This window comes from Toxoplasma gondii, chromosome IX (assembly GCF_000006565.2).
Source record: "Toxoplasma gondii ME49 chromosome IX, whole genome shotgun sequence".
Classification (NCBI taxonomy): Eukaryota; Apicomplexa; class Conoidasida; order Eucoccidiorida; family Sarcocystidae; genus Toxoplasma; species Toxoplasma gondii.
Genome location: NC_031477.1, coordinates 2,620,802 through 2,633,746, shown reverse-complemented (window position 1 = coordinate 2,633,746; position 12,945 = coordinate 2,620,802). Strand labels below are relative to the sequence as shown.

Below are 12,945 nucleotides of genomic sequence, written 5' to 3'. Positions count from 1 at the left end.
ACCGCGAAACAAATGATTAAGTTGTGGTGCAGTCAGCGCTTGCGATTCCTTACCCCATCCTGCACCGTGCAAGTTATCCACAGATAAGCAACAGAGCGTACTAGAGAAGAAAGTCTTTGTTATGGCACACAGGAACAAAAATATTATCTGGGCGATGGTGCTGGCTTTGGCTGACTCATGGCGGGTGCTGGAACGAGCGTTTGTGGAGGAGGAAGTACATTACGTACAATTTGCACACTAAAACAAATGATGAAGGAACGACGATATTCCGTCGGTCACTACCGGTGTGTTTGTCCACTTCACCGGCATGGTGAGAGAAACATCCAGGGGTCTCCCCCGGTACTTCCCACGTTTAAAACGCGACTAAGCGGAGGCCGTGCGAGTTCGACGCTATGGACCAGTTGATTATCAAGCTTACCTCAAGCCTGATACGACACCAGAATTCGCTGGCCTGCAGCACAGCGAAATGTCACACAAATATTGTTTTACCATTACGACTGTATCGTGACCAAAACAACGGCAATTTGGAAAGCGAGAACAAATTCAGTGCGCCTTGACCACCTCGTCCTACCGTGTTGCGTTCCACCACAATACATCACGCAGATGCCGTGCACACTGTAAGTGCTGCCACTGTCGTTGTCAATCACACTGTACGTGCTGCCGCTGTCTTTGCAAATTGGAACAAGTCAAAGCACGAGGAGGGCATGACAGTATGACTGAGAAACGTCACTTTTCGTTCGTCATATCAAGCAGCATGAGGAAGGATGCTGTCTGTGTTACGTGATCTCATAGAACCCCTTGCGGCGACCGTTATCTCATGAGGCAGTCGCCCTCAGAGTACGAGGATGGAAGGTCAGAATAGTAGACATGAAGGGGTGTATAGTTTTTGTTGTACTGAGTCCAGTGATGACGCCGCACCCGCCATGGCCCGGTCTCAGGACCATTCAGGTAGTGCTACGATCGTGTAGCATTTCCGGAAAAAAGCCCAAAGCTCGGAGTAGGAAGCCACGCTTCACGCCCTCACCAGCGACAAAGAAGTGCCCATAGCAACCGCTGCTGTTAGCTTTTTCTGACTAATTCATTACGAGGAAGCCTAGCAGCGTATGCTGCGATGACTATTTGAAAACTTTCTGCCCAGTGGTCTTGACTGAAGAAACACAGGCGAGACATGCAACCGAGACGCATGCGCGTGACCCGTCTCAGTCTTCAATGCATGTCACTCGTTCCATTGTACTAGCGTCAGCGTGAGTTTTGGCTTGCTGAACTGCCATCCACTCACTGGCGGCTGCTTTTCCTGGCCTGCCTTGGCGTTTGTCTCCTACAGCTTTCCATTTACGTTGCCGTGTCGTCCAGTTCCAATTGTTTTTCCGCGTTGTTCTCCTTACACTGGTCATGTTGCGGAGCAAGTAAAAGAACAAGTCAATCATCCGGATTTTCCTGGCGGGTGCAACTGTTCTCTTGTTTTTCGTCTTTTTTCAGTTGAGTGTAGAGGACGGTCTGAGGTGGTTCTTTGAACCAGAGCAAACATGAGTCGTCAACGGATTCGTGAAACGCATTCTTGTGAGATTCTTGGACCCCCGGAATGCTGTGTGGACTCTCCCGACACCAGCACTGCAGTAGCCACGAACATTGAAATTCAGGATCCTAGAGCGAAAGCTCAGTCCACTCTCGATCTCGCGCTTGACGACAACGTCCAGGCGGCTGCCACTGAATACATTTGCACGGTTCCATTAGCCAAAACTGGAGAGGAATATGGGTTCGACTCAGGCGTCTGCCCCTCAACAGCGGAAACTGACTTCCAACAGCAGAATCGAGGAGAGAAGAAGGAACCGGCAACGGTAGATGCGAGTGACACGTGGCTCTCACCGAGCAACACAGGAGAAGTTGAAAGTTCAGATCCACGGACAGGCGTGATCGACAACGATGATTCTCCACAACCACCCATTACCTCGCAGAACATTGTACCACAAAGCAGCCGCGTGACGTCGTTTGATCCGCATTGCCTTCCTCACAGTTCCTGCCATCTCCAGGAGGCGGAGGCACCTGTCTCAGAGCTAATACAGAGCCGCAGACTGGACCCTGTGTACTTGCAATCGTATTCATTCAACCAAGACAATACATGTTTTGTGTGCGCCACGTCTGTGGGCTTTCGCGTCTTCACGTGCGCTCCTCTGTCCGAGTTTATGCGCCGCGAGGTGCCGGCGTGGGGTGAAGGATGTTATGAGGTGGCAGGCATGCTCTTCAGAACTAACGTATTCGCTCTAGTTAGTCAAGCAGACCCCAAAAAAGTCAAACTCTGGGACGATCAAAAACGGTTGTTCATAGGAGAGGTCCGGGCACGTCAAGCAGTGAAAAACATATGTTTGGGTCGGGAGATTCTGGCCGTCGTGACTGAATATTCGGTAAGCTGGCGATGCGCAGTGAGCGATTTAATGGCAGCGGTGGAGCCAGATTCGTAGACTGTGGCAAATGCACCAGATTGTGAAGTCATTTGGTTTATGTTTTTTGATGAGTTTCATAGATGTTCACACATCTCTGGAAAATGATGTGCGTGTTGTTCGCTTCAGATCTATATCTATCAGAGCGAGCAAATGCGACCATTCAACATCATCCACACGGGGGCGAATCCACGTGGTCTCTGCATCATTGCTGCAGGCCGGGAACGAGATCATTGGATTGTCGGGTGTCCAGCTATCGCCGCAGGCGCTGTTAGAATACAGACATCGGAGGGGGAACGAAAAAGCCATGTTTTCCAAGCGCATCAGAGTGCCCTGGCAGCCCTGTCGTTTAATGCTCAAGGAACTTGGATCGCAACTGCGAGCGAGACAGGAACAGTAATCCGTGTCTTCGCGACACTGACTGGTCAGCTGCTTCACGAACTGCGTCGAGGAACGCATAGTTACGCTATCAGTTGCATCGCACTGCGTGCCGACGGCCTCTTCCTCGCTGTCGCGTCATCGTCTCCCACTGTCCATATTTTCAAATTGGACCACTGTGGCGATGTTGAGACCCGTCTAGCAAGGACAAAGTCGGGTACCGCGGAACATCTTCAAGCAGCTTGTACCTTTGAGGAGAGCATGAATGTCTCGCGTCGTTCTCACGCGACTTCTCCGGACTCATCTGTAGACGTGCATTCAGGAACCACATTTGGGCAGAATACCTTGGGCACTGGCAGTGCGCTTTGGAGTGCTTCTGAGGGAGATAGTTACCGGGCTGGTTCTAGTGGGGTACCTCTTCAACAGGCACTTTCCGTTGGAAAGGAGCTCACAGCAGTTGTATACGATGCGTCCAAAGAGATAGTGCACGATGCCATCAAGGTGAGTACACTCAGAATGAAGCATCAGCTCGGAAACGGAGCACCAGTCGTCCTAAGAGACTCATTTAGCAGTAACTTCGTTGTGTATGTGTGGCATGCAGGGTGTGCTTCCGCGTTATTTCAGTGCAGTCCGAAGCTTCGCGCAGTTCCATGTGCCAACCGATCAACAATCAATTGACGTCAGAGCCCGCCCTTCGAGAATTGTTGGACCCCTTTGCGCATTTGCTGGAGAACGGTCGAATCACTTGTATTTGCTCCATCCTAATGGAGTCTTCTATGAATTCAGGTTTGATCCTAATTATGGCGACGAGTGCACGCTTCTGACGGCAACAACTTGGTTCGCTCCGAGAGCAGATTTCCAGATTCAGGTATGCTTCCTCATGCAATTTAACTGTTCATGAATTTTGCGAGGCCATTCCGGAAGTGGTGCATCCCGTAGCCACAAAAAATATTTCCATGTGCTTTCTGTTGTTCGCAGTCCCGTTTCGAATCAGCTTCGCTTCCATCCGAGCTGGAAGGGGGCCACGAGGGTGACGATTGGCAAATCGTCATGTGACAGGAGGTTTCCGACCGAGTGCACAAATTACACATTTGGCAGGAGACATTCGTCAACAGGTCCAACTCTGCAGGGCCGTGTATGGCTGCGGAAGAGAGACTGAGCACACACCGATCAGAAACATGCAAAATTCGAGTCAAGCGTAACTAGGGATAAATTTTGAGCGATGAAAACTACTACAATCGAATATACTTTACAATGTAATACACAAAATTGATGCTGCAGGTGAATATCGGAGTGTTTCTTTGTCATACAAACATCGGAGACGCCAAGGTAAACGTATGCATTGTCCTGTGCAAGCCTCTCGTTGCGTGGTGGAAGCCGTTTATTTTTGTTCAAGTCGCTATCAGCTTCACTGTGTCAAGCAGGTGATGAGTTTGGCGTTACCTTGTAACTGTGTTCTTTGCCGTGCCTTTGCGATAACACCTTCTATCTATCCATCGCATCCCGGGTCCGTAGTCAGTTTACTGGCTTTTGGAACAGAGGATACCTTCTTGAATGTGTGACGTTGTATTCAATGGCTGAATGCTCTGGTTTTGAAGCATTTGATGTGAGTATGGTTCGACCACTTGCGAACCTTCGACGCCCTAATGTGCGGCACGTTCCCTCTTTGCATCGTTTAGTTAGATGGTGACCTTGCTTCTCAGAGTCATCCACAATAGAGATACACGCGAGAATAATAGCACGGCGGTGGTGGAAAGACTAATCATCACGTGCACTCTACTCGCGAATCTATAGCTTGCGTTTTAGTCTCACTTTTGAACGCAGAAACTTCGGTACTGTGTGCACGGTGGTTGACTGTCATTAGATCTTTGTTGACCAGACTCCCACCATTTAGGCGGACGAACTTCCAACGGAGCTGGAACAGTTTGCATAAATGATGATGTGAACTGAGACGAAGCTGCTAGTGACTGCATGCTTGGTCAATGACGCGGAGGGTGCCATAGTGTCTGGACACTTGGTGACTGGCTCGTCGCGGTGGCGGAACAATTGCTTACCTGCGCATACCTTTTGCTATTAATGCTTTGAACGCGTGCACATAGTACACCTGGATGCGCAGTTTGTCGTTTCTTTCTAGTGCTTTCCCTGTTCCCTCTGCAAGGACGTTGACCGAGCTGTAGAAAGACATCCCCACTGGCCAGCATGAGGACGAAAACGCGTGCACTGGCCTTCGTTGTGTGCATGGCAGCAACTCGACTCGGAAACGTGACTGCCGACGAACCGGCAAATCAGGAGCAGCACTGCTGCGTCCCCCACGATGGTTGGTTTCCTAAATCGACTTTCTGTCGAGCGTAGTGAACGCCGCAAACTGTTTCAGCTTCTGGGGAAAAAGAACTCGCAAAGGGTATGGCGATCGCCATTCCCGTGTCTTCCATGTGATCTATGCACCAGAGGAATATGTACAGCTATACGGACTGCAGTCGCTATGGGAAGTCATCAGTTGAATGCGGAAGCAGCCTTGGCTCGCGAGCTGGTAAGGACGCCATGCAGCCACTTAACTCTTCACCTCTCAACTAGTGTCACATTAAGGCGAATGAAGCCGATGCGAAACTGTATAAAGATGGTACGGTTCTCTCGAGTGTGCCGTCTCTTCTCCTCTTACATTCATTGTTAATCAGAAGATAAGAAGTTAGTAGCAGCGGAAAAGGTAACCGTTCACCGCCACGGACCTGAGAGATCAAACTACGACGCAGTCTTCAGAAAGCGGCACTCGCTAATGAAGCTGAAGAAGATGCAAGGCATGAGTAAGAAATACTACATAAACCAACTTCAGCAGAATTCGGACTTTTCCCTGTCAGGTTGAGAGAAGAGGTTCGTGGACATTAGTTGCGATACATTAGACTTCAGTGCAGATGTACTTCATTTCACTTCTCTTAGGAAGAGAAGGATAAGCACGAGGAGGCAGAGATGTCAGGCAAGTGTGACAAAACTATGCTGTCAATCTACAATACACCTGTAACCTCCTTTAAAGCTGTGAGCCAGGAAAGAGTGGCCGCTGCAAAGAATCTCCTCCAGCACGAAGGGGTCAACCTAGAAAAGCTTGTTGCGGAGGAGGTGCGTGTATAACAGAAACCGCCACAGAAACGAGCGAGACCCAGTCCACAATACTGCAGGAAGAGCTTGGTAGAAAAATCGAAGAAGCCAAGTATGAAGGTGAAAGTGGATCCACGGAGGCCGAGCGAGTAAGACAAGCCTGTTGAACCCTATTTCTCAGAAGCATTCCCCTTGCAAAAACAGGAGTTGAACGATACTCAGAGCTTTTTCCTGGCTCTTCGAAAGATCAAGGGTCCTCACCACATGGGCATGCTAGTTGCCTGACAAATGAGACGGTGGCACACTACAGAATCCCTAGACGAACCGTGCGTGAAACCCGCGGGAAGACGCGGAGCCTCTGGCTCTTAGTTATTCGTGCAGAGCCCGTAATGCAGATGTTATTGCGTGGGACCGAAGCGCATCAGGTTCATATATGTAAAACTTCTCAACCGTGTCGCTAATTGTCGCTCGGACCCCTGGAAGAGGCCAGCCCACAGATACAATTTTCTTGAGTCGAGAGTTGTTGTCATTCGCAAGTTTTTCGAGGCTGGGGAGCAGCATAGAAAGCGCGTCCGGAAGAAGATACAGAAACCTGTTGAGTGAAAAGCATCACAGATGTGCATTCGCATATGAGCGGTGATGTTCCAGTGACCCACACAAATCTAAATTGTGTCTTGTTTCAACGTACAAGACGGTTGCAGCAGAAAAATTAAGCTGGGGGTCCAAGAAGTCCGCTTTTGAAAATGTGACGCGACGATGGACATTATGCCGCTCAGCATTCGCGCGCGCACGTTGCACCAAGCAATCATCCAGATCGATGCCGACGCCTGCACCAAAAACGAGTTTGATCCTCGCTCCGGAAGAACACGGTCAACACGGTACTCAGAAGCACCTTCACTTTTTTTTTCAGCAAAAATGATCGATGAGAGACTGTTTTGGTTCACCGGATACTTACCAGAGCAGCTGGTTATCCGGGAGCATTCAACGAGAACTCGTCCGTCGCCGCATCCTAAACTGATCGGCCGAGATACACGCCAATTACACAAATTCCAAACTTGATCCGTATTGATTGGGCTTGCCCTTCAACGCGGTCTGATATCTCCAGATTCAGCAGTGCAGTCACTTACTCGTACACCACGTCGGCTTCGCTGAGGTTTAAATGTTGCAAGATGGACCTTATTTTATTCTGCAGTTGTAAATGAGTACAGCAAAGAACTCAAGGAATGAAGGCGTTCATGAAGCTTCGCCCGTTGAACTCACCTCTGGCACTCGAGGGGACCTACGTGCTAAGCCTCACCACAGGGGTTGCTCTGCAGCAAGACAACACCGCAGGCCATATCAGATACAATATGTTCTTCAGTTTGTGGCTGGTTCGTGGCGCTCTTTTGTGTTGGTTGACAGTCTCTTACTGGAAGGGAGATACGAAGCCGCCGCTGTCCCAGTTTTGTGAGTGTGGCTGCATGCCACAGCAGAGGAAACTCGGCACAGAATGGATGTGCGCATGGCCACAGAGAAATTGAATGAGGTTTGTCACCAGCGTAGGCATACAGATCTACTCATCGTTCCTCACCAGGTCTGGAGTTGTTCCCGTAAAAGGCATCCAGTCGGTTTCTGAGTCGCTGTCGGAGTATTCAGCATCATTTCTTGCCGAAGCCCCACAATTATCCCCCATTTCGATCTGCACGGCACTCTTGAAGTTTCACTGTTTTTAAGATTAGTCGTTTTCTTCAATGAAGTGGCCGGTGTGTCTCCGTTGAGTCATGAACCTATCATGCAGAGGTCCAGCAGCGGTGTCGAGCCGTGTTACAATGTTTGCGTGCTGCGTTTGTCCTCATGCTCACCCTCGATAGTGTAGTGTGCATGCACCCGGAAACACGACCCTTCTGCCCACTAGCCAAAGCGGATGATGTCTGTGCCTGGGCAGACAAGTTGGCCGCAGTGGAAAAACTGAATGAATCTGTGCGACCTCTTGAACAAGTGCATCTACGATTGATCATCAAGTAACTCTGTATCATGGTGTTGGCACGTGACTGGCAGCGCTGGAGACGTCCTTCGTATGTTGTTGTCGGTGGTGAAGTGATGCATGCACCCATTGTACGTCTTCGTCTGATGTCCATGCTTCAGCTCCCCAGTTTCCTCATATGACTGCCTGTTTACTGAAAACCCAAAGCATAGTCTTTGCAAAATAGTCGCAGATAACTTTTGTCAGAAACAGGATCTGTCTGCTGGGTTTCTAGCTGCATCCACTGCAGACCGGCAGGAGGTCCGTGTAAGACAGTGCCTCAGCCTTGTCACGAGAAGGAATGAAATAAAGTCAATTTTGTCACGTAGGCACTAAACGAACTAGGATCTATCGTCGCTTTGTGCCCGCGCTCTTTTTTCTCTCCCCATCTGCTTCTCTTTCAATTTCGGGCTTGATCCACCCATGGAGGTGAGCGTCGGTGGTTGACAGTTCCTTCACGGCAGGTGTTACCTAATGAATGTGGTCTCGCATCTGGTTGCATTATTATTAACCAACCCAGTTATCGTGGCTTGAGCACCTTGTTAGCTAACGACCGTCGTGATTGCTTCTACTCGCGAACCGCTACCTCTATGTCAGTTGTAAAACTGCGTCTCTTCCGCGATGTTGATGCGTTTAATTGGCCTACAGGGCGCTCCGTCTGCAGGCTCTTTGCCGGCGGTGAAGAGCGAAGTTCTGTCGACTGCCGCACCTGTTGCACCGCTGGTACCAGCTGCGCCTCCTTCCTCGGTGTCTGCGAGCAGCGTGACCTTGTCGCAGGCCAGTGAATCTCAGGCGACCCAAGCGTCCGCATGCCCGAAGCAGACGGAGAGCGATGACGATTCACCGATAAAGCCGAGATCAGCTGCTAAAAGCAAATTGCTCTCGGACAGCGATGATGACGCGCCTGTGAAACCATCCAGGTCTCCTCTGACGTCTCAGCCCACAGACTCCTCTCAGCGGAGACCTCCGAATGGCACGTCGTCGGGTCCTCCCAGACAACGTGCCAGGACCGCCACACTTGCAGGCTCAACGGGGCGCGATGGAGACCTCTCTGACAGTAAGGCACTTCTTCGTACTAGTTGAGAAGATGCGTTGTCTCAGCAGCGCCTTAGATTATGTATTCCCGGATTTTGACGACGCAAAAACAACCGCTGTCTATCCGCCCACGTATTCTCCGTTTTATGTTTCTTCAGGTTCAAGTGACAGCGACAGCAGCAGCGACAGCAGCAGCTCTGGCCGGTCTAACAGCTCCTTGTCTTCTTCAGACAGTGGGTCGTCTGACTCTTCCGATGGACTGTCCTCTGACTCCGGCAACGACTCGGAGGACGACCAACTGAAGAAGCCACGAAAGAAAGGAAGGTGCCCTGCTCCCAAGCGTAAACAGCCTCCCCCTAAGAAACAGAGAGTCCCCCAGCGCCCCAGCTCCGCGGGGGGAAACTCTGCGAGCCGTTCAAAGAGTCGGGACGGGTCGGACGACGAGGAAAATGGTGCGGACATTAGCATGGGAACGTTTGATCCACGAAATCGAACGAATAAAGCAAAGCTGGTTGCCCAACTCCTGTGCAGGTGAGTCTTATCCCGGTCTTTACCTGGATTGCTCGGTTGACTAAGCAAAAAACCCTCCCCCACTTTAATTCCAAACTCTCCACTCCGCATCAATGTTTTGTCACAGGTCTTTCTTGAGAAACGTACATTTTTACGAGTTTTTTCTGCCACTGATGGTGTTCTTTCAGATGGTGGTACGTGCTCCCTGACTGGCCTCCTGCTGATTTTGACTACGTGACGGAGCTTACCAACCGTCGTCTTAAGCTGGTAACCCTGGAAGAGTACGAGGACCTGGATGACGTCGACGAGCAAGGATTCACAAAGGTCTATCAGATTTCGGCCTTTCCAGGTTCGTTTCTTCAACGAACGCCTACGCAGTTCCGATGTTCTGAGTCGTCGAACACTCGAATTTTTACAGGGCCGGTCAAATCTGCAAATTTTTGAACTGCCTCGTAAATTCAGATGGTGTTTGAATCATCCAAGGGGTTACCTACAGGACGACTCCTGAGTCACCCGCATTCTTCTGGCATATGGGAGTACACATACTGCTTCGCTGCTTTTTAGGCCGCTGCTGTGTCTGGCGCACTGCGTCTCAGGTGTTTTCCGGGACCCGAACGGCAGAGCTATAGATTTGCGCCCAGCGGAGGGACGACCGTGCCACAGCAACCTCATCAAGAAGAGCGAATATGAACTCCTTCAGCTCGTTGAGACGGCGATCAAGAATCAGCTTGAGAAGCTGAAAGAATCCGTCTACGATGAGCGCGCAAATCGCAAGAAGCTGGAAGCAGTAAGAGAAAAGTGCATGCTTGGTTCGCTCATGCAAAGTCTAAACTTAATGGTAGTTACAGGCGCAAGTACCCTGCTCGGTCTAAACGGAGGGAATTCGTCGAAAGGAGAGTTGGGGAACGACACAGGGATCGGAACACAGTCTGCATAACTGCATCATAGAAAATGTTACGTGTTGTTTAAGCGGTTTTCGGTTTCCTGTTTTCGGCGATCACGCAGGAGCTTTCTGACGTTTCGAAGGAGCTGCAGCGCCATCGGCTGAGAGAAGAGATGCTGAAATCCAAAAAGCTCGCTAGTGGCAAAGGCGCGTAGGTGCTGTATTTCTAATACATGGATATCAAACAGCGAGGCATCTACGGCACACAAGGTCCCGTGAGAGACGGTTTTTGGCAGCAGTGGCAACTTGCGGGTGCGCCTGGTGTAGAATCGCATAGAGGAGCGTTTTCGGAGCATCTTTTGTAATGTGCGTCTTGATTCACTGATTCTGTGAAAGCGTTGGTCGCTTGTTGCTTCGAGCTGCTCCCCCTGTTCCAGAAACATACAATCACGCTTGTCACGTGTAAGGCTGCGACTTTCCTGTCTGTGTCTACGAATCTGCGACACTGAAAGATGCGCATGAGAGACTGTTACCTCTGTGCCGCGCGGCCAGCTGCTGTTTCAACGCCCTGCCCAGAACCTCATTTGTGTTTTCGTCATCACGAGCTTCCAAGAGCGGACCATTCAGGACTGTAGGATGGCGTAACACAAACATTGACATTAGTGTCATTTATCCAGTGTATCCTCCTTCGTACTTACAGTTTGCACATAGTCGAGTCGCCGCATAAATTTTACCTGTCGTTCGTAAACTCGACAAGCACGAGGTGCTAATAGGGACACCGTTTGCGACAGGTTTAGGTTGCATCATTCCCACGTTCCGAGACCCTGTTATATGTCACCAGAATAAGCTGCACACCATTTTCTATTCTTGCAAACGACCATATTGTTTGACACGTGTCAAGCGGTTTCACTCATCGAGAGACGTGGCCGCTGATGCGTATCTTCTCAGTTTACGCGCTTATTCCTCATGGGCACACTCATCGTATCACGGGAATGTGTCCGCCGGAAGCGCACCTGCGTATCCTTGTTGACTGCGGTATTCGAGTCGGCTACTCCCTATGTCCCATATCACCCAGAGAAATGCACATTGACAGTCACTTCCTATGTCGTGCAGCACTGCGATGTGTGGGTCACCGTGGTACGGCACCTTTCGAGGGTTGTTCGGGTGGTGAGATTAAGCGCAACAATTCTTTGTTTAGACGCTGTTGTTATTGACACTGTCTCGCTAATTTGACAAGTTGAATCTCGACGGTTAAAGCGTTAAAGCCTCAAGATTTCCTGCCAACTCAGGATAGGCCCACAGGGGGCGCAACGGAAAACACGTTCCCACATACTTTCACGGCCTTATGTTACGCCGTGAAGCAATTGAAGCACAAAACCTGATCCCCACCCAGAAAAAGCGTTACGTATATGACACACGTCCCCACGTAAAAAAAACGTAATCCACTGAAGAAAGTGGTGATTGCAGCCAAAAATACCTCTAGCTCTCCTTCCTACTGCATGCACGTGGCTTCTCCAACTTGGTGCAAGACGCCACGCTACCGCCGCCGTTCGCGAAACGCTCTTCGCACCACCTGGCACTACCTGGAGGTCAGTGCTCTGGAAAAAGGGTCACGATTAATACTGGTTGGCACTTTCCGCGAACACCTGTCAGTTTTTGCAGTCCTGAACAAGAAGTCCGGTGCGCGTGAAGGCATCGAATTGTACAAACACACATAGCCTGCGACTGCCGACGGGCAGAGGCAGAATGCATGCAAGTCACGTTCGTTTTGCCTTTTGCTTAGTCTCGGAGAAGGCGAAAATGTTCGCTGCATTTCTGATAAATACGTGAACTTCCAGGGTTTATGATGGTTGCCAGGATTACTGCAGTGTGTGCGTTCGTGTGTTGCCCCGCCCACTGAGTTCGGCTCCGTGTCTTTTCAGTTAATTAGCTATCAGATCAGAAAACGCATAGCCTGGTGCCGGACTCTCTCCAATTAGAGATAGTGTTCACGTTGCACCGGATGGGGAGCTTCCCCAAGTGACATTGGTCACTACTGGATTTCCCCTCTTTGGTTTGTCATATCCACACAACAGTTCGTTTCACACGTTTGAGAGGGGGAGCTTTTGTTCGCGACCAAGGATCAGAAAGGAGTGCTTCTGGTTTCGGTTTTTGTCTTCGTTCACAGTGGAAGACATACAGACGAAGTATGGGAGTTCCTTCATGCGAATGCAATGGGAAACACGTTTTTCTCCCTCCTAGACTTGAGCCAGTGTTGCAACGTATGACTGTCGCCGGTTCTTCCATCCACCGTAGTAACCAGTTTTCCTTTGATCGAGCTTCTTTTCGTCAGAATAGTGTCATTCGTTTGGCCAGTTAGTGTCGTCTATGATAGGCTTCGGGGGTCCCTCGTGTGCAAGGACTAGCTGCCGGCATTGTGGTGTTGATCATTTGCAAAACACACACACACAACTCGTGTTACTATCTGCTTCGTTATATGATTCAAAGCCCGTGTATAGCAGATGTTGCACAACCTTCTCTTGACTATATGCAATAAAGCACGGCACTTCTTCAACCGTCTTGCACAGTTACAGGTTGACCCTGCGGTTACCTCAAACCAATTTTAAACC

At 50.1% G+C, this 12,945-nt stretch overlaps 4 protein-coding genes across 4 annotated transcripts; 3 read left to right on the top strand and 1 right to left on the bottom strand.

Annotated features, from left to right (window-relative positions):
- Positions 1–1,333: 1,333 nt before the first annotated feature.
- On the top strand, positions 1,334–3,872 carry TGME49_288600 (WD domain, G-beta repeat-containing protein; the record flags this gene model as incomplete). The annotated part of the gene is made up of 4 exons (XM_018782043.1): positions 1,334–2,402; positions 2,568–3,317; positions 3,418–3,684; positions 3,795–3,872. Exons 1-4 carry the CDS (start codon positions 1,527–1,529, stop codon positions 3,870–3,872), a joined length of 1,971 nt encoding a protein of 656 aa, XP_018636367.1. The 5' UTR covers positions 1,334–1,526.
- A 722-nt stretch (positions 3,873–4,594) lies between these two features.
- Positions 4,595–6,663, top strand: TGME49_288590 (hypothetical protein). The gene is made up of 11 exons (XM_018782042.1): positions 4,595–5,133; positions 5,191–5,217; positions 5,279–5,346; positions 5,403–5,436; positions 5,492–5,520; positions 5,574–5,617; positions 5,672–5,684; positions 5,751–5,787; positions 5,845–5,927; positions 5,987–6,055; positions 6,111–6,663. The coding sequence occupies exons 1-11, from the start codon at positions 5,016–5,018 to the stop codon at positions 6,189–6,191; spliced, it is 603 nt and encodes a 200-aa protein (XP_018636366.1). The 5' UTR covers positions 4,595–5,015; the 3' UTR covers positions 6,192–6,663.
- Positions 5,469–7,658, bottom strand: TGME49_288580 (RNA methylase, putative). Its single transcript, XM_018782041.1, has 7 exons — positions 7,477–7,658; positions 7,316–7,362; positions 7,204–7,216; positions 7,034–7,092; positions 6,862–6,920; positions 6,595–6,733; positions 5,469–6,498 (listed from the first exon to the last, which is right to left on the bottom strand). The coding sequence occupies exons 1-7, from the start codon at positions 7,576–7,578 to the stop codon at positions 6,276–6,278; spliced, it is 642 nt and encodes a 213-aa protein (XP_018636365.1). The 5' UTR covers positions 7,579–7,658; the 3' UTR covers positions 5,469–6,275.
- A 121-nt stretch (positions 7,659–7,779) lies between these two features.
- On the top strand, positions 7,780–11,634 carry TGME49_288570 (hypothetical protein). The gene is made up of 5 exons (XM_018782040.1): positions 7,780–8,965; positions 9,102–9,474; positions 9,642–9,802; positions 10,050–10,240; positions 10,459–11,634. The coding sequence occupies exons 1-5, from the start codon at positions 8,530–8,532 to the stop codon at positions 10,549–10,551; spliced, it is 1,254 nt and encodes a 417-aa protein (XP_018636364.1). The 5' UTR covers positions 7,780–8,529; the 3' UTR covers positions 10,552–11,634.
- Positions 11,635–12,945: the final 1,311 nt, after the last annotated feature.